At 34.4% G+C, this 21289-nt stretch overlaps 2 protein-coding genes across 2 annotated transcripts in view; one reads left to right on the top strand and one right to left on the bottom strand.

The window, feature by feature from the left end:
- Positions 1-1688: 1688 nt before the first annotated feature.
- Positions 1689-20024, top strand: LOC129225292 (sterol carrier protein 2-like). The gene is made up of 3 exons (XM_054859880.1): positions 1689-1817; positions 17086-17496; positions 19073-20024. Exons 2-3 carry the CDS (start codon positions 17095-17097, stop codon positions 19889-19891), a joined length of 1221 nt encoding a protein of 406 aa, XP_054715855.1. The 5' UTR covers positions 1689-1817; positions 17086-17094; the 3' UTR covers positions 19892-20024.
- A 764-nt stretch (positions 20025-20788) lies between these two features.
- The window catches only part of LOC129225290 (WD repeat-containing protein 46-like), a 40680-nt gene continuing 40179 nt past the window's right edge, over positions 20789-21289 (bottom strand). The window contains exons 13-14 of the mRNA XM_054859879.1: positions 21033-21143; positions 20789-20921 (exon numbers count right to left, since the gene is read on the bottom strand). Of these exons, the coding sequence (XP_054715854.1) occupies positions 20823-20921; positions 21033-21143 (210 nt within the window). The 3' untranslated portion in view covers positions 20789-20822. The remainder of the gene's footprint in view (positions 20922-21032; positions 21144-21289) is intronic.

The raw sequence follows: 21289 nt of genomic DNA, 5'->3' as shown, positions 1-21289 counted from the left end.
AAGAGTAAGGAAGTATCTATTTGCATAGGGTTAGCACAAAGCAACATGGTATCCAAAATAAAATTTATCAAGTCAAGAATTTGAAGACCACACCAATTTCTCAATGGGGCTGTTTTTTTCAGTCAAAAGTACTACTTTTAGTCACTGAAATTGATAGAATAAGCAAAAGAAATAACGTGGAGCCAAGAAAAGCTTTTGTTTTCTCGACAGTTATTTTTTATTAATATCTCAAACGTTCGATTTTGGAATTAATCTTTATGACGTTACAAGTGATGTACTTTGGCGTGCGCTACTCCATTGCCGTGCTAAATGTTTACGCTTTGCTGTCAACCGCCTTTCCACGCTATGATAATTTGCGTTGTGCGCTAATGGCATCAGTGAATGGCATTTCATCGCTTTTGATGCCATGTTCAGAAGAGTAAAAACTGAATTTCAATCTGCGCACCGATTTAAATAATTGTTAAAAAATATTAAATTTTTAAAAATTATTTAAAAAATGGTTAAAATCCATGTTTCTCTTTAGAACATGCTCTTTCAGAAAAAAACACTTTAAAAATTTCGGAAACGACATCATTACCGAAATATCCCTTTTCATCCATATATTTTGAGATTAACAGACAAAAAGCAAAATTGGAATAAATTATTACCTTTTGTTATTGTGTGTACGTATAAAAATTGTATGTTTCCAGATATGCAGTAAACAAGAGTAAAAGTAGAAATAAAAATGTTGGGAATAGTTAAATTCATACAAGGTTTCTCAAATATTCATTTATGAATATGGTCGAATTTCGACCACTGGGCGAACATTAGTTTCGGTAAATACATCAATCTCATTTTACGCCACGTTTGAATAGTTAATGGAGTACATAACGTGATATTGAATGACCAAAATGTATTTCGAAGATTAGTGCCTTACACTTGGAAATAATAAATTGCATTCAGTTACGCGCTACGTATGGCCTTGCTTCCTAAATTGATGAATAGTAATTGCTTCCAAAGACGTTTAAATTTTATTTCTACTTAAAATTGTAAATGCTTTTTGCTGAAGTAGCTACGTAATAAAAAACTACCTAGAATATTTTTTTTTCGTTATTATTTTGCATTATTGTTGTTATAATTGCAATAGAAATAACAAAAACTATGAATTTTGTATTTTCCGGTAATATGAAAACGTACAAACTCAAATGCTTTATTCCTCATTCAGTTAAACGCTTAAGTTTTGATAATCTTGTAATACTTAAAATTTTAAAGAACCCTTATTAAAAGCTTACTCAAAGCATCTAGAATTTCAGGTGCGACATAAGAACTCCAAGTTGTTAATACCGGTGTTATCAATTCGAATTCAACTACTTTCATCTATAATTATACAACCTTCCGCTTAAACGCAATGAATCCTGACCTTGGTGGAGGGTCAAGGTAGACAGATCTGCTAATTTACCTTCAACTTATTTACCGACTTGTAAATTAGCCTGAGAAAACACTGGACCTTGTCCCATATGGAAAATCTTACCGATCCTAGCTCGCCAAGCTGTTGAGAAATACAGGTGAACATCGCCAAGAGATTGAAAAATCTAAGACAGGCAACCATGCCAACCTGTGACACAATCCCACTCAGGTACAACTCTTGGCGCAACCAAGCGTGTTCCTTTCTGTTTTGTTTTTTTATTCTTCCGAAGAACAAGACGTCGCAACTTTCCTTTCATTACCAGGCTGCCCATTGCCCGCAGGTGGTACGTGTTGTTTTCTTCCAGAACTTGTTTTTATGGTGTATTTCTGGTCGAGGTTTCTTGTATGAATAGAAAAAGCGGAACCAACAGGTAAGCTCTTTTTCTTAGACTCTTACATGATAAAATCTGAAATGTTTCAGTTTAGAAGTTAAAAAATATTCTTAAAAAGATTTCTTCTAAATCGTAGAAAAGTCTTTGAACTTTCAAATTTGCTCTAAAATGACCGCTTTTGTTCCATGCGGATCAATAAACTCAGTGGATGATTCAACGTTTAGCCTACATAATACGAAGGAACAACATAAGCATGAAGTGATGTAACGCCAAGAAAATATCAAATCGAATTTTTAGTCTAAAATTATGATAAAAGTGTTTCACAGAAATATGTCATAAAATACATTTTATTCCTGTTACAATAACACTAAAATTTAAATAACATATTTTATCGTTATTTTTGCGATCGATATTGTAAAAAATACTACAATCACAGTCGCATAACCTTTGCGACTGCTGCCTAAATACAAATTTTTAAAAAGATTTAGAATATTTTGTAAAATATTGTTTAAATTGAAAAACGAATTTCAGTAGTGTCCTAATATTATATATTAAAACACTTTAAACATCGGTAAACACTTTAAATAGTTCAAATGGCTACCAAGATTGAAATCGTTATCAGCTTATTTAAAACTTACTTATTTGTAAATTACATTTAAATGAACTGAAATTAAATAAAAAAGTGTTACATTAAATGTAGAACCATTTTTAAAGACTTTCAACTAAAAAACCGTATTACATAAAAATTTATGATTGTGTGTCTGCAGATCGCTATGTCAAGTGCAAAAAAGTAAAATTCAAGAACTTTTTTCGTTATTATTACTTTTTTAAATATAGTTTTACTGAACAGTAAAACTGTCTAAGCATTTTAAGCAATTTTAAACAATGCAGCATTTTAAGAATCTTTCATTCTATTTTAGAGGGAAAAACTTATTATTTCCATTGATAAAACTGTATGGGTTTTATGTGACCATTATGTACATCAGGGGTCAAAGACCTATTTAGTTAGAGGGAGGCGTGAATATATGCCAAAAATAAAGGACAAATGTAGAAGTAATAATAATTTATTCAATTTTTAACTAACATGTAAATATTTTCAACATTATTCCCGTTTTTAATGCAATTTTTGTCCAAAATCCCCGTGAAAACAATTTGCAGGTTTAATTGGTAACATGCCAACCCCACCTAGATCCTAGATTACTTCAAATTTAGTAGTATTTAGTTCTTTGATTACATATATGTTCTAACTAGTGGTACCCGCACGGCTTTGCCCGTAGTTGAAAATTAAATGGTTCGCCTGTATATTTACAAATAATGGATAACGAATTTCTCGCCAATTGGCTATGTTCATTCGCTCTCCCATTCCGCATCATGATCATTTCGTAATTTACTCGTCCATGTTATGATAATTTTGCTCCGGAAAATGTTCTTAAAATTGAAATAGAAAAAGAACAAAATCGAATTTTGAAAAATCGCTTCGAGGTGCACATCCCCATGCTACAAACTAACTTTGTGCCAAATTTCATGAAAATCGGCCGAACGATCTAGGCGCTATGCGCGTCGCAGAGATCTAGACATCCTCCAGACAGAGAGACTTTGAGATTTATTATTAGTATAAATATAAAAGATAAAGAAAATAAAGATAAGAATATGTTCAAGATGTATTTATGTGCAGTTGCATTAAATTTTGTTTAGAAAACTATCTATATTTTTATATACTAACCAGCTTCAGCTATCGCAACTCGCATCAGTTTCAATTTTTGTAGCACTCTTGTATTGACCGCATGTCAGATGCAGGGGGGGGGGGGTCATGAGAGGAAGGGGGGTAGAGCTCACATCAGTGTTCAAAGAGGGGCGCAGACCCTGAAAGGTTGAGATCCCCTGATGTACATTCTTACATGAATTACTATCAAATGTAACCTTAAAAATTTTATTGAATTTTGAAGTTTAGTTTTGATGTCCTTTAAGTAGTTTCGTAAGGAAAAATTTTCTTCGGATTATCCCTTCTAAGTTCATGAGACAAAATTTACTTTAATCTATTTTGCTATGAAATTTGTCCTTTGGCTCAATCGCAGCTTTGTAGGTAATTTAGTAGATTTTTTTTATTTAAATTATAACTGTTTTCTTAGAAAACCAGCAGATCATATCGAATAACGTGTGCCTAAGGAACTATGAATTCCGCTGAATCTTTAACGAAATGTAGTCTCAAATTCAAACTGAAAATAAACAATGAATCTTTCACACTTCGGTGGATTTAAAGTTTTTCAAAAATTAAGTATTCTCTCTCCCTTTCCTACCATTCTCAAGATAAGACAACGAAATCTGGCAAAAAGTTGTAGCATTTAAAAGAAAATAAATTTTCCGAGAACGTGGGATGTTTGATAGGAAAAAGGAAGCAGTTTCGAAAATCCCGCCGTTCTGTTAATTGCTGTTCTCTCCCTTGCAATGAACTCTTAATGCATTGTATGGAAATTAAAATTGCCTTTTCGGGTCATTTTTTTTTTTTTTTTTTTTTTGCGATATTATTTTTAATTCGTATTTTCAGTGTCAAGATCGTTTATCATTTGGTTAAATAGGGTCTTAATGACGATTTGTTTGTCTGTGTGAAGTTTTCTTCCATTTTCCATCTACCTCTCGACTGAATAACAGTAGAAATTAAATAGCCACATCAGGGTTTTTTTTTTTTTTAGTGCATAAAATGAGCGCAGTTATTCGATGTTTATTACTTTGAATATTAAATTCAGTAGCCTGGTGAAATCTCTCTTTTTTGTGAGCAATCACATTGGTTTTTGTTCTCATTTGACTGTTTTGAATTCCCATGCTTTTATTTTCCCCCCGCCTCCCTCTGCAGTACCACCGTCGACCGACCTCACGATGCTGCTCCTCTAGGGAAAACCGTCTCCAGGTTGCGTTCATATCCTACACACACATGCATACATACACACACATACACATACACACACCTACAGACACACTCCTACATACACATACACCTACACACCACGCATTGTGTGTAGGTAGGTAGGTGTGTAGGTAGGTTTTTCTTTTTTTTTTTTTTTTTTTTTTTGACATCTGTTTATAAGAGATTAGACCGAAACCTAAATCCCTCATTTATACTCACCCAAATTCTATCTGGACACTGCAGAACAAGAGAATATTTATTCAGATTCACAATCATGCGACCTCCCCTCTGTGCTCTTGCGACCTGAATGAACTTCAGACTGTTGATCATGTTTTATTCTTCTGTCCTCACACTGTAAAAAAAATCCGGAAACGTTTCTGAGTATATCGTGCAGCTGTGGTTCATGAAAGTTTCAAAAACGTTTCTGAGTATTTCGGAATCCTCTTTCTGTAATGTCCAGAAACGTGTCTGAGTATTTCGGAATCCTCTTTCTGTAATTTTCAGAAACGTTTCTGAGTATTTCGGAATCCTCTTTCCGTAATTTCCAGAAATGTTTCTGAGTATTCTGTGCAGCTGTGGTTCATGAAAGTTTCGAAAACGTTTCCGAGTATTTCGGGATTCTCCAAACAATTTTCAAAAACGTTTCCGAGAATTTCGGAATCCTTTTTCCGTGATTTTTTCTAAAATATAATTCTTTATTATAGTATTGCATACCATATCAGCTTCAATTCTTTCATATCTAAGAGCAATAATACAAGCAATTTTAGAATCATTCGTGGATTTTTTTTTTTTTTTTTTTTTTTTGAATTTCTAATGACAAATAGCATGGTTAACAGCATAACATATGCACAGTTATAAATTTTTGAAAAATTATGAAATTCCTAATCACAAAATCGTCGGGGAATTGGAGTGGGGGTACCTTCTGAAAAGTGGGGATTGTTTGTTAAACAATCTTAAACTTCAGTTTTTCTCTCAATATTTTCAAGACAAAACTATCAACATATTGTATTTTTAATGCAGAACTTAAAAATAGTATATCTTGTATCAAACTTGATAGCTTTTATCTTCGGATAAAATTTGACAGGACTTACCTACCCTTCGCGTTCCGGAATTCGTTCACCTCAAGTCAATTTCTCTGACGAACAAAGTGTACCGAAAAGTACCAACAGAGAAATTGATGAATTTAAATATGACACCAAGTCCCCCTGCTGGAACCATTCGGGTTGATTCTTCTGTTCTTGCCCTTTTCCAGCTCATCACAAATATAAATACTTATTCAAAATAGGTTACTGATTTTATTTTTACAGTGTGCGCAAAATGCATTATATATTTTATTTATTAAAACATTGAACTCTATTACATGATTATTCCATTTCATATATACGAGAATCCCCCCCCCACCATAAGAGTGATGGTGCACCCATAAAATGCTATGAAGCGCCCCCCCCCCCTCCCCCCCCCCCTTGAAAAAGCAACATCATATACATTATAAATCAAAGTATCATATAAATTATAAGTCAAATACTTTAATATGGTGTAAAAATACAAAATTATTTTATTAAGTCTTTTTTTTTTTTTTTTTTTTTTTTTTTTTGCTTTTGGTAAAAATTGAGGCTTGTAAAACGAAAAAAATGAAGACACTTTTAAATACATATATGTATCGACACACTTGCACTTTAAATATGTGTTCTATGTAATGTAAAATATTTTCAAATTGCAATAGTTCACAACGAAAAAATGATACTGAAGAAAATAGTTTCTTTTAACGAGATTTATATGAACTAAATCTCTTTAAAGTAATAGAGTTGCAAAGCGACTTACCTATTCGTCGGTGGTGGTCTTTTGCAGGCTTTGGTCACCAAAAAGGTGATTTTTATGACAGAATAAAATTCTGCCAACAAAAATTACCCATTTGGTAGAAAGAAGAAAAGTATCCAAGAAAAAAGTAAATTACCTACACAAGTTATGCGACGCAATGAATTTACATGGCGTCCTCTCGGCAGTTATTTGGTTTTTAATTTCAGTTTGTATTCCTTCCGCGAGCATGCGTCGAGAATTTGCACTTCGTACTTAAAAATAAGTGACATAGCTTCAAATTCAATCTCATGACGATACATAAGCAAGAAAATATAAGACTTTAAAATTATCTTCAGTGAATTCATGCGAGGAACAAAACTTCTACTAATCCACTTGATGAGTGTTACTTCGCATACATGAGTCAGCACTTGTTTTCATTGCGTGCTTTCGAAAGTTTCAGTTTTGATTTCTGCTGGACTATAAAATTGCCGTGTGAGCTGCGCATGCGTCGACTCTTACTTTCTTGCTAAACGGGAAAGGTTTTTGATTATAGGAGAAAACTGCGGAGGGCGTACGAATCTGTGTATTACGGAAAACTTTTTTGTATATTCAGAGAGTTTTCCGAGATTTTTTACAGTGCAGTTTGACTTTCTTCGATATGAACTTTATAAACAAGTTGTAACAAGTGGACTAACGTGGCCTCCAAAACTGGAAAATTTGCTTGCACCTGAGTACATTGAGCACCAGTTCCTTGGATTTATTCAGTTTTCCTTTTCTTCGTCTTTGAATTTGCTATCTGTTTTTCATCTTTGTCGCTGTTAGGACACCTGACAGCATCTTTAGCTGAATGTAATTGATTGTAGATGCAAGTGATATGACTTGCGTCTTGGAGCATGCTGTAAATAAAAAAATTATTAAAAAAAAAACACACGCATACATACACACACTCATGCCTGCACACAAACACACACGCCTACATACACACACACTAGTGATTGCGAAAAACACAATTTGAATTTCAGATGTCAAAATTCAAATTAATTTATATTTATTTATTTATTTATTTATTTTTTCATTTTTATTTTTTATTTTATTTATTTATTTATTTGAAGAAACAGTTACTATTCAAACATTGATAAACATATTGTTTCTCTGCCAGATAGGACACAAGAACCTTACCCTCAACCTTCATCCACTTAAGTGAATTAAATTTAAATATTTTCACTTACGATTGCACTAAGAAGGTCGCGCGGTTTAATCCGTGGAAAACGATCAAAAAACTATAGCACAATGGGGAAAATCTCAATGATTTAAAATTTTTATTTGTAGTCATCTTCTATTTGTTAACGAATAAAAAGTTCGTGATCTATTTAAGCAACGATTTCAAATATTTTTCAATTTTCGCTCCTGATTCTGATTTTGAGAACAGCAAAACATTTATCGAAACCCCGAAACACCTGTATTCTATAATCTGTTTATTTGTGCTAAACAACGTTGGATATTTCCTGTTGCACCATACTAGTTTAGTCATTATCAAGTGCTTGATTACGGTCTTAGATTTATAGAAAGAAAGACAAAACCTTTCAAAAAACTATTACCATGAAACGATGCTTGAATTTTACAATACGTATTTCTTTTAGATAGTGTGAACCCTAATGGAGTGCAGTGCAGTGCATTTATTACCAAACTAAATGTACTCGTGTAATAATTGCACTTTAACCATCAAACTTTTAATGTAGAAATTCAGCTATGACTATTATGAAAGGAAATCTACCACCTAGACTTTCTTTAAGTCTCAGGCTAAAAAACTCTTTTGCATAAGAACAACTTTGTTGATTCATTGCAGACAAAATGCTGCAAAAAAATTCTTTTCTCAAATTCAGAGGGAATACAAAAATTTCTCCTTTTTTTGAGCAATCACGATTGCTTATTGCTTTCATTTGACTGTTTTGATGTGTTATCATTTTATTTTCCCACCAGCACCCTCTGCAGCACCACCGTCGACCGGATCCTCACGATGCTGCTCCTATAGCGAAAACCGTCTCCAGGTTGCGTCAATATACTACACACACACACACACCTTCATACACACATACATACACAACTACACACACGCGGATACATACACACACCTACACATACACACACCTAAATACACACGCATACACACACACACACCTACACATACACACACCTAAATACACACGCATACACACACACACACCTACACACACACACATACAGACACACAAACATACACACACACACTTATGCTTGCACACAGACACAAACACACGCCTACACACACACATACATACACACACATACCTACATACACACACTCATGCCTGCACACAGACAAAAACACACGCCTATACACACACACATATACTCACGCGTACCCACACACACATATACACACGCCTACACACACACACACTCGTGATTGCGAAAGACATAATTTTAATTCAAGATGTCAAAATTCTTTTTTTTTTTTTTTTTTTTTTTTTTCATAACCTTCGTGAGAAGCTTTCAAAACTACCAATTTCACATAAAATAAATCATAATAAACCGGAGTAAAACCTAAAGCTCTCTGACTTGAAAGGGAAAGGTGATGATTGATATGGTAATAACCAAGTCCGTCATTTGTGGGGGTCGTGTCAGAGGATCGATTGCTATGGCCTGGCATATAAAAATAATGTTTTACAAGCTGTTGTTTTCCGATAAAATTTGTATAAAATACTCTAGCTTCCCATTGTAAAAATTCGAAAGCACAGGCCTGATATCGCAAACTATTCTGCGATTACCAGTTTTAAAACTAGCATCCAACTCACAGGAGAGAGCGACGGGACTAAAATGCGCGAGAATATTCACTCTCGTACTGGTTTTTCACCATTTACAGACCTAGTGTACTCCTCAGAGCTGGCATCCATTCTTTTGTGCGGCACCTCGGCAGAGAACCAGTGTCACGAGATTTTTAACGCCCAGATTCTCCACTAGGTGGAGGCATCTGGGCTTTTCTTGCTACGAAACTACACTAGGATTTTAATTTTGCCGGGTGTGTTCAAAGTCAAACGAATACTCAAGAGATCTTTTAAAAAATCTCAATCATACGATATGAACGCAGTCGATTTTCTGCCTCTTGAAAATCTACCAACTGGAACTTTTGAATTGTTTTTAATATTTTAATTTTATTTTAAGTACTTCGAAATGAAAATTGCCCAAAATTATTTAATTCAAAGATCGGTCTTCAATAATGCGACAACACCGACTGGGAACCAGAATATTAACTGGAAATGATTGACCTTCGTCAAGGAAACTAATCCTTTTTCTCTAAATTATTTTAACGCTTCTTACATAATACAAAAAAGTATCCACTAATTTTAAATGACATTTAAAGGTAAATACGTGTAATTTCTAGCAATACGAAGTTTTTACAAACAAATCATTTATAGGAAAACAAATAAACGGATGCGTATTAGGTAGTAAAACTTAGAACATAAATTGAATTAAAACAAAAGCTAATTCCTTGAATTCACAGAATAACCATATAAAAGTTTCATTATCACTTCGTTTCATTTTTATTCCATTAAAAAGTTTATCACATGTCGGGTTTCAAATTCTCACTCCCTTAATTATTTGTTTAAAAATGAAAGGAATTTTATTTCTTTAATCAAATCTAGTTTGGAAAACATACCGCTATTTTGGTGCATTAATTAGAAAAACTATTGCAGGAAAATGAATTCAACTATTTTACTCGTTCAAAACAGCTTTTAGTTTAGAAGAAAGGTAGACAACTGGTTTTTACTTCCTTTTACAAAAAAGAAAGTATTGTATTCGCGAAAAGAATTTCATTCAAAAATCGACCTTAATTTCCATTTTATTCATCCCCGAATAAATATTGAGTTTTTTTTTTTTTTTTCCTTCCGACTCGACCACACGTGGATAAATGCCTAAGAAAGTATAGACACACGAAAGATCCATAATGACGATTCCCGAGTTAATTACAACGAGTTTTCTCGTGACGTCTGTATGTACGTATGTATGTGCGTATGTGCGGATGTATGTCGCATAACTCAAGAACGGAATGTCCTAGAAAGTTGAAATTTGGTACGTAGACTCCTCGTGGGGTCTATTTGTGCACCTTCCCTTTTGGTTGCATTCGGGTGTTTCTAAGAGGGTCTTTATCCCCTTTTTGGAAGGAAATCATTGTTAATTTCGATGTAAACTTAAGTGGTGTTACAATTTGGCGGACACTTGGCGATATATCGCCAGTCTTTTGGTCGCCAACTTGCCAACAAATTCGGCGATTTTTTTTTTAATCTGTTTTAATTTGGCCACTGTTGGTGATATTTAAAGAGTTAGACTATTGAATCACATTAAAATTGCCAGTAATGGGGAAATGACATTAATTGGAGTAAAAGGAAGTCATGTGATGCACACATCAGCTCGTTTAAAATAATATTGGTATGATTACATGCTCACTGACGTAATTTCTTTCTTTATTTTTGAAATTCATTGACTGCTATAGTTGGGGCTACGGTGGGTTTGCCAGATTTCTGAAATGTTCAACTGAGACACCTGAATGCCCTGTACCCCCTCCCGCGTCGCTAGTATTCAAAAGGGTACACAGCTGTGCTGACTTTTGGAGATTTTTATAGGGCAGTTCATTCACAATGCCATGAATGAATTATTACTACGTGCCATATACAATAACTGCTAAATGGTTACTAATCATGAACTTAAACAGACCCCGAAGTGGTTTTTTGAGGGGGAAAAGTAGGAAATAAGGAATCAAAAATTAAAAAAGTAGGAAAAGTAGGAAAAAAAATCACTTAAAAAAGTAGGAAAAAATAGGAAGAGATAGTACTACACACACATCAAGACGACTGACAATCATTAGTATGAAAAATAAACTGGTAGAAACAAAGATATTAATTACAAAAATATGAAAATAAAATCCAAACAAATAAACACCTTTCAGCAATAAAGTAATAAAAATTTTAAGTGTGAAAGAATAAAATGCAATATAGCAACGCAAAATAATAATAATAAAACTCCTATTTGGTGCAATAAAACCATTTTTGTTAAGATTTGTTTTGTCAGAAACGAAAACATCCCTTAGAGAGAATCCATTTATCATTTGAAAATACTAACACTTTCAGCTCCTGTTGTCATCAACTATAATACAAAAGCAAAGCAAATATTAAATTCGTTTTAGTTAAAAATAATCAGCAGCTGACATGCATTCTTGCATAAACAGAGGCAGATATTTGAATTTGAAAAAAATAGGAAAAAGACTGAAAATTCAGAACTAAAATACACTAGTCGACCCGTGCGGAACTCCGCACTGTACTTCGAATCGTTTCATAAGGCATTTCGCTCTTTAAAAATTTCAAAGAAAGAATACTATGAAGAAAAACCGAAAAAAGTAAACGGAAAAAAGTAAGCGCACAAGAGAAGGCATGTAACTTGAAGACATCAGTAACAAAACCTCGTTAAGTACAACGTTGTGATAATTTGATCATCGCTCCCCTTTTGGTTGTACGTATTTTCAATGCAAATATAGATATCAATAAAAGTGTGGCTGAGTGATACGTGAAAAATCAGTAATTTTGCATGTGAAAAAACAGGTTGTGGCAAATACAGTCCTGCCCATGTGAGCATCTGACGGAAAAAAAGAAACATTAAAGAGATATTTAGTGGCACGGATTCGAACTGGCGCCATTCTGATTAACAGTACGACTCTCCAACAAACCTAGCAACTGTGCCTTCCTTTTCGAATGCTATTCATTGAAGGAATGCGTAATTAAACACAGTAAAAAAGTTTTTCGCCGAAAAAAATACAATAAGATCATGCGTCTATGTTTTGTCATTAGCCAGCATCATACGATTCAAAATTATTCGTAAAACATGGAATTTGATTAAAGAATGAGGAAGATCTCACGTAGCGATTGAAACAAACATTCTAGAGAAGTAATAAATTCGGTTGAAAAAATAAGTGTTTTTATTTTTGAATATTCAACAATTTCCCATAGCAGGCTTCTTTAACCTGTACGGCTTAAAAGCCCGTACTTGTTTTTCTTTTAATCGAACACTTAAAATTCAAAACTAAAACCAGTTGAACTGAGTCCGTTTTTTAAGTGTAATTTTTCGAACGTAGACAAAATGTTTTTTTTTTTTTTCAGCCGAAAGCAGAGGAGTAGAAAAGGATTTCTTACGAATGAAGTTGATAATAATTTTAATGTTTTATATCGTATTCGAATAAATAATTAAAGATTTACTGGTTGAAACTCGTAGTTTTAATTTGGCGTAGTATTTTTTCATTTGTACAAAAGTTCGAACACTGCTATTAGAAAAATCTACATTTCAGCATACAATGAAAATGTTTTTCTGCACAAAAAGGATTCCCTTGAGGTATATCTAATACTTTTTTTATGCTAACATTATGCTCAGTGGTCTGGACGGAGTCAAAGCTTTAAAAAAAAGGGAAGAACACCCTACGATTAGCAGTCAACTTATCTGAATGATAACTGTAGCCTGCATAAAGGAGTCGAAACACCAAATAGCATTCCCACTGCATTTATTTTATTACGTGTGTTATCTGTTGTATGTTATGAGTACATGTAATGCGTAATATTACTGAAAATTTGCTATTATGTCGGACAGCCCAAACTGGCCCGAAGTTCAAACAGTTTATAGCCGAACGCTCTACCGAAAAAAAAAACCACAGGTAATTTTAAATTTTTTTTCTTGGCGAGAAGTGTTTTTATTTTCGAAAATTTTTACAATTTGTTATCGCAGGCTGTTTGAATGACTTAGATGGCAGCACGTGTTCATCATTTAACAGCACGGTTAAAATACAAAATAATTTGAACTAAGTTCTTTTTTAAGCGTAGCTTTTCAAATGTAGTAAAAATGTGATACGATATTTGATTTTTTGCAAAAAGAAGAAATATATATATATTACCCTTTAAATTGAGGTAGTATTTTTTTTTATTTGTACAAAGAGTCAAAAACTCATTAGAAGAATCTATATTTCAACATAAGATTTATTATATTTTACTGAACAAAAAACAATTCCAATGTAGTCTGAAATCTTAAACCTGATACTTATATTTTCGCTTACATTATGCTTTAATTTTCTTCCCGGAGCCAAAGTTTTAAAAAAAAACCTTACAATTGAGTATCAATTTAGCTCCGTGTTACATCAAGTTTTCATAACAGCTAGGAGCGTTTCTACCTCATGTATTCCCTCATATTTGTTATTCATTGTTCATGTAATGCGCGATATTTTTCTAATTTTTTGATGCAGATTGTCCGGACGTGGGCCCGAACACGCAATCTTCTTGTTACCAGTCGAACGCTCTGCCGATCAATCTATTCAGCTCTGTCGGTAACAGTGCAAGTTAAAGTTATAAATTTAACCGAAAACCTCCTTCTGGTTCTTTAAAACTAGTTTTTTTGCCGGAAAAAAACTATTTTTAGACCGTGGGTCTATTTTTCGTCAGTAGCCTGCATGATAAGCTTTAAAATAAGGTGTAAATCAAAGAAATCGATCAAGAATTGAGGGAAATCTCGCGTAGAAACCAAAAACAGGCTACAGAAATAATATATAAGGATGTGTTCTTAAATATGAGACATAAAATTTATAATAAAATAATTAAACTACACTGGTGAACAAAATTAAGAGATGGAAGGCATTTTCCCAAATATCTCGAGAAATACTGGATAGAAATTAATGAAATTTGGTATGGATATAACCTATAGTAAGACAATAGTGTGTGCAAAGCAAAAATTAAAGTGCCCTTCATTGGCAAGAGTTATTGCCAAATGTCCAATGTGGACTGCACTTCATCATGAATGATGGCAATGAAAGTGAGGCTTGTATGGAGTGTGACCGCCTCTAATATGGTGTGTGGTCACCTCTTACAGATAGACAGCATGCACAACGAGTATACATGCTGTTAATGAGAGAGTTAAGGCGTGCTTGTGGAAGACCCTCCCACTCATCCACCAGAGCGGTTTTGAACTCCGGAATGGTTCTGGATGAGGGTTGGCGTATAGCAATAGCTCTCCCAAAAGCATCCCAAGCATGTTCATTAGGGTTAAGGTCAGGAGATTTGGCTGGCCAATCCATTCGATGACTATCTTCGCTTTCCAGATAATCCTCAACCAGGACAGCCCCATGTGGTCGGCATCGTCATCCATAAAAACGAATTCAGGGCCAACAGCACAGCACCCCAGAAAAGACGCACATAGGGTTGTAGGATCTCCTGCCTTTACCTCTGGGCATTTACGGAACCAGTGTCAAACCCATGGAGTGGTGTGCGGGCATCTTGCATGATCCCTGCCCAAAGCAACAATTCTCCAACAGCATAATGGTCCCTTTCCATGATGTTACTGGAATGGTATCGCATCCCAGGTTCCCCCACATAAATATTCGCTGAGAATCAGGTTGTAGACAGAATCTGGACTCATCTGTGAAAAGAACATTAGCCCATTGAAGCTGTGTCCAGTGTTGGTGTTGTCTGCACCATTGTACACTCTCTCTGTTGTGGGAGTGAGTGAGTAGGATGCAATGGCGGGCTTCCTGGCATACAACCCTCTTTCACCGAGCCTCCTGGCAACTGTCTTGCTAATGTTCCTCTGAACTAATGTTTCTGTGACAGCAGCGAGCTCCCTAGACAGTTGTGTCGCTATAGACGTCCTCTGGTGCTTGGCTATAAGTAACAAATACTGGTTTTTATCGAGCGTTGTTGCTCTCAGACAACCTTGTCCTGGTCTTCTGGACACTGTCACACTGTTTTTAAATTGACTCTACAAATTCGAAACAATACTTGGACTTTCACCCGATCCCCCAGCAACCTGAGCTTGGGCCTATTCTGCCTCAAGTCTACCCACAATTCTTCACCTCATACCTTCGCCTAAGCGATGATGTTCACTCATTTCACCCAAAAATCAACAAAAACAACAAGATTATTCAAGAAACATCATTCAAATCGTTACTGTGTCGTAGAGTGGAATGAGCTGAGAAGCTGTGGCTGCAGACTTTAATACCCCTCTTGCTGCCTAAGCAACGCCCACAAGAATACGTATACGCATCTCAGCAACACCAGCACCATAGTGTTATTATATGGCAACCAACCATCCAGGTTTTATGGGATATTTTCCAAGAAATGTGTGAAAATGCCTTCTATCTCTTAATTTTGTCCACCAGTGTAAATAAATAACGAAATAAGTAAACAAAAGGGTTTGTATTATATTATGTATTTTCAGCATTCAACATACATTTTTGTTTTAGGCACGTCATTTATAGGGATCCCTGGGGTCAATTTCTCCCCTCCCTGGCTTTGGAAAATTAATGCCTAACTATACAAGTATGTGCGTTTTTTGTTGTTTTTAGATAAAATTTGCATTCAGTATACATCCTTCGCTAGCCATCTCCGGGGGGGGGGGATCAAAATGATGGGCCAGTTTTAATTTTAATCAAGCAATAAAAACAAAAATTGTTTTAATGGTTTGATTTTTTACCTCCTTCTTGTTCCAAAATTTTTGTCACGAAAAAAAAAAGGAAACATCCATGCATGGTAAACATAACATTTTTATCAAAGACAAAGATCAGATACTAATGTTTCTCTAATTGAAGGCATGTAATTTCTCTCAATCCTCACCATACAACAAAAATATTCATTCGGAAATTGTTCACAAAATTGAGAGTGAGGGGGGAGCACATGGCATCAAATGCCTGCATATATCTCTTTCTCTCCCCCCCCCCCTTCCATTGAAAACGCGCACTAAGTACAATAACTTACAGTAGATACGCCGCATCGGTATAATTACCGCACCCCGAAAAGAGTAAGAGTCTGTCAAAAAAATTTTAAATGTTCAGAAATGCCGCATAGCCATAAACACAACTCATAAAAATGATGAGCAACTCCTCGATATCGATGATATATCAGAGTAGAAAATACCCATTAAAAAGAAAAAAAATACATATTTGCTTGTGACTCTATCCCCCCAACTTTTAAAAATGTGAAGAAATAAAAACGGAATCTCATCTCGCATTTAAATTAATTTCCGATTTTTCTCCAAAAATCGGGAACGGTTTTTTTTTTTTACAAATACACTCTTTGCAAGAAAAGAAAATGAAATTTATAAATTTTATAATCATGTTTACGATTTAGAATGAACAATAATCATATTTATGTACGAAAAAAGTTAGTTTCCGCGATTATTTTTGAAGTGGTTCGTTTTTGCGAATTTCTGTTATGTGTCGCTTTTATTTTGTACTAACGTCAATAAAATATGCACAGTGTACAAGTTTTTCATTTTTTGCTTCCGTATGCTTCTTTTAAGATTTAACATTACCTTTCTGTTTAAACAGAGCTTCATTTCACTTGTAATCATACACAAAATTGGCGATTAGGAAATTCGGCTTTCTCCTGCACTTTTTGAACAGCTTACTTTAATTAAAGCTCCTAATTGACGGGTAAATAATATATAATTGCATCAGAATGTGCCAGTATCAATTTTCAAAGCCAGGCGACGCAGATAGTTACAAATAAAATTTTACTTTTACAACAATAAAATTTCTTTTATTTACAGAATACAACAATGGCTCAACCTGTCTACGTCATCGGTGTCGGCATGACAAAATTCTTAAAGCCAGGCACGAGCAAAATAGACTACCCTGGCATGGTAAAAGAAGCAGTTGTGGCTGCCCTCAGCGACTGCAGGGTACCTTACGAGAAAATACAACAGGCATGCGTGGGCTTTGTTTATGGTGATTCCACATGTGGTCAGAGAGCTCTATATGAAGTCGGAATGACTGGCATTCCGATTTACAACGTCAACAACAACTGCTCCACAGGATCGTCAGCACTTCTGCTAGCCAACCAGCTCATCAAAGGAGGACTAAATGATTGCGTTCTTGCAGTTGGCTTTGAGAAAATGGAGAAAGGGTCATTGACTTCCAAGTTCAGAGATCGTGCAAATCCTTTGGACAAGCATATGAAGGTGATTGATTTCTGTTTTGGAAAATTTATTTCTCAATACGCAAGTATTGCTAATCTGAATTCCGTTATTCCATAGGTTTGGTAAATCTGATAATCTTTGAAAACTTTGAAATCTAGGGTTATTTTTAAATTAAATTTTAATCTTTGAAATTTTTCACAACACCACCACAATGATCGGCAAAAAAGACAACTAAAGACCAGCGCCTGAGTAACATACAGTTCTGCGTGTCCGTGGAGCTGGGCACCAAAGTAGAGTGAGTTTCTCTCTTTCTTCCCTTTCAAACGTACATATTTCTAAGAGAAAAAACAATAATTTTTTTTAACATCTATCTGCCCACCTCCTGACCGATTTTAAACCTCTACCAGGATTGCGGAGTCGGAACGAAAATGGCCGACTCCGACTCCTGGATTTTGAAACATCTGTTTTTTTTTTTTTTAAATTTATTTATAATATTTTATTTTTTAATTTTCCCTCCTCATTAGAGTGAGAAAAAACCCTAAACAGAAATTGAAATATTAACTCCTTTTTATGAAATTTTCGCGTTGTATTTTATTGTAAACCTAAGATGCATACAACGTTAGATATTCAATTTAAAAATCAAATTTTCCAATCATTGATTTTTTTTTTTTTTTTTTTAAGCTGTAACTTGAGAGAAAAAAACTTTTTGTTAAGGCAAAAAAGCCTTTCTTGAGAGGGTGCGGTCCAACCGGGGGGATACTCATTTGGTGAGTAATGAATTAATTTCAAGGTTTATAAAAAATATAAATATTTTAATTCTGAAAAATTTCTCCACTGAATTTAAGTATTCCATCTGCAAAATTTCAACGAAAATAGGGCAATATATTGCAAGGAGAGGCCATGCACATCAGCAGCAAATTTTATACAAAATGTTGCGGTAAATAGCTCTGTACAAATTGCTCTGCCAATATTTCTTCTTCGCTCAATTTTTAATTTAAGTTTATTGCCTGCTTTTATATCAACCTTAATGTGAAGATTTCAACATTACCTGCAATTATTGAGTGTTGTAACCAAGAAATAATGTACTTATTTTGTTTTATATTTTTATTGAGAACCTAGGTTATAGAAATACAGTAAACCTGTAAAGTTGACCACCCTTGTAAGTTGATCTCCTAGCTTGAAAACTAATTTGCACCAAATTTGATTGAGAATCTTGTAGTAAACCCTTAGTAAGTTGCCCATCTGTCTAAGTTTACCGCTTAAGTACTGCACCACAAGTGGTTAAATTACACAGGTTTCATTGTATCCCCTTCTTCATGTATTAAATATTCAACATTTTAAGCTAGTCATTAAAATTGGTCATTTTGATCCCAGATAATGGAATATCCCGCTTATTAGAACAATTTTTTGTGGCTTTAAGCAGGTTCGACTGTATTTATAAAAAGTAAAAAAAAGAAAAAGAACCAATAATACTTTCAACAATTCGGCATTTTCTAGTTTTATATATATTTCTTTTATCAATTTAACTTTTGCAAAGCCTAATTTTTAAACAGTGAGCTTCGGTTTTTGTAAACATTTTAATCAGTAAGGTCTTAACAAAGTTTCTTTTTTTATGCAGGTACTTTCAAACAATTGTCCAATAGTTGCTGCGCCCATGTCAGCTCAAATGTTTGGAGCTGCAGGACAAGAACACATGACGAAGTATGGCACCACCAAAGAACACTTTGCCAAAATCGCACAGAAGAACCACAGGCATTCTGTCCACAACCAAAATTCCCAATCTAATAGAGAATATTCAGTACAGGAAATTCTAGACTCCCCAGTTGTTTACGGACCACTCACGCGTCTTCAGTGCTGCCCAACCTCTAATGGTGCAGCGGCCGCCATCCTTGCTTCCAAGCGTTTTGTAGAACAACACAACCTACAAAGCCAGGCCATTGAGATTGTCGGGATGGAAATGACCACAGATCCACCAACGAGTCTGTCAGAAAACAGCTGCATCAAAATGGTTGGTTTTGACATGACAAGAAATGCAGCACAGAAGCTGTACAATAAAACCAAAATCACACCACAGGACATCGATGTCATTGAACTGCACGACTGCTTTTCAACCAATGAGCTCATTACCTACGAAGCTTTAGGTCTATGTGAGATCGGTAAGGGATCTGAATTGGTAGATGCTAACGATAATACTTACGGTGGAAAATACGTGGTGAATCCAAGTGGAGGACTGATTTCCAAAGGACATCCACTAGGTGCTACTGGACTAGCCCAATGTGCTGAGCTATGTTGGCAGCTAAGAGGTTCTGCAGGTTTAAGGCAAGTTCCAGGAGCAAAGATAGCACTACAGCACAATATTGGACTTGGAGGGGCTGTAGTGGTTGCATTATATAGGCATGGTTATCCGGAATTATCAGGACTAAAATCTAAACTCTAAAAAATTACTGGTAAGATTGATCAATACATTATCTCAACACTATCTAAGATATAGAAAATATCTCAGAATGCAAAGCATTAACCAAGATATAAAAAGATGCATTTATCTTGTATAGCGAATGATATCATACAATGTATAAATAAAACGTATTTTAAGATACTTTTTATAGTTTAACCCCTTCTTTTAACTTTACAAAGTGAATTGCATTTGTTTAAAAAAAATTTAAGCACACTAATATGATGGAAAATATAAAGTAATTATTATTAAACATAATTAGATGGAAGAATTAGGAATGATTTAAACTTTGAGACGGGGAAGCAAAAGAAAAAAATTATTCTTGATAAAAACTTGCTATGGATAAAACATCATCTAACAGGAGTAAGAAAAGAGGGTGATTAAACCAAGGCTCTTCAACAATGTTTCCATTGCCCAGCCATCTTGTATGCAGCTGCTCTATCCCTCTGGCTTTTGAAATGTTATTTTCTACACCAGATTCTCATCTTCATAACTATAAATGGCCATCTTCTAAACAGAGGCTATAATTACTGTTACTACATAAGGTTTTAATCTTTATTGTAATTTATAACTATATCTGTTCTTTAACCTCCATCTGCTTTAAATGCTCCAAAATTTTGTCTCTAGATTTTTCATTATGTTCGTCAGTTTAGCCGCATCTGATTTATTCAACCTCCAGCACTTACTTCCATATAAAACTAGTCTACATAGGTCGATAAAGCAAAAGAAAATTTTACTTATTTTTCTGTAGACTTTTTTTAACAGTTACTTCTAACTTGTTAAACTAGGGTAGTCTGAAAGTACAATCACCAAGCCATAACAGCATTGATAGCTTGACAATCACACAAAATACTGACACCTGAAACATACAAACAATAAATATTTATTTCTTTACAAAACATATACATTTAGTACATCATTTGGTTTTACTCTTAAATCTGTCCAAAACACCTTGAGATGGTTTTGATTTTTCTTTTTCAACAGGTTTTTCCTTAACAGCAGACTTGATAAAATTCTAAGATGAGGGGGAAAAAACAACATTTATAATATTCTACATGGTATGTAAATATACGCTGAATACATTTGCAAAATTTCAACCAATCAAAAATTCATGCACATTACTAACCCTTTTTGCTGTTTCTTGAACAATTTTCTTTCTTTTGAAGACCCGAGCAGATTTACTTCGTCCTTTTGCCTTTGGTCGAGGTTCAAACTCCACTTTTGGTGGTTTAACATGCTATACAGAAATATTTTTTTTAAATTAAATACACTTTTTTAAAAACCACGCGCATCTAAAAGGACAATTTTTAAAACCAGAATTGAAAAACATGAGATAAAAAGAAAAATAAATAAAAGATTTTATCTTTTTTTTTTTTGGTATGT

This window comes from Uloborus diversus, chromosome 6, assembly GCF_026930045.1.
Source record: "Uloborus diversus isolate 005 chromosome 6, Udiv.v.3.1, whole genome shotgun sequence".
In the NCBI taxonomy this organism is placed as follows: Eukaryota; Metazoa; Arthropoda; class Arachnida; order Araneae; family Uloboridae; genus Uloborus; species Uloborus diversus.
Note: the sequence above shows the minus strand (reverse complement) of the source record. Positions and strands in the feature narration are given on the sequence as shown.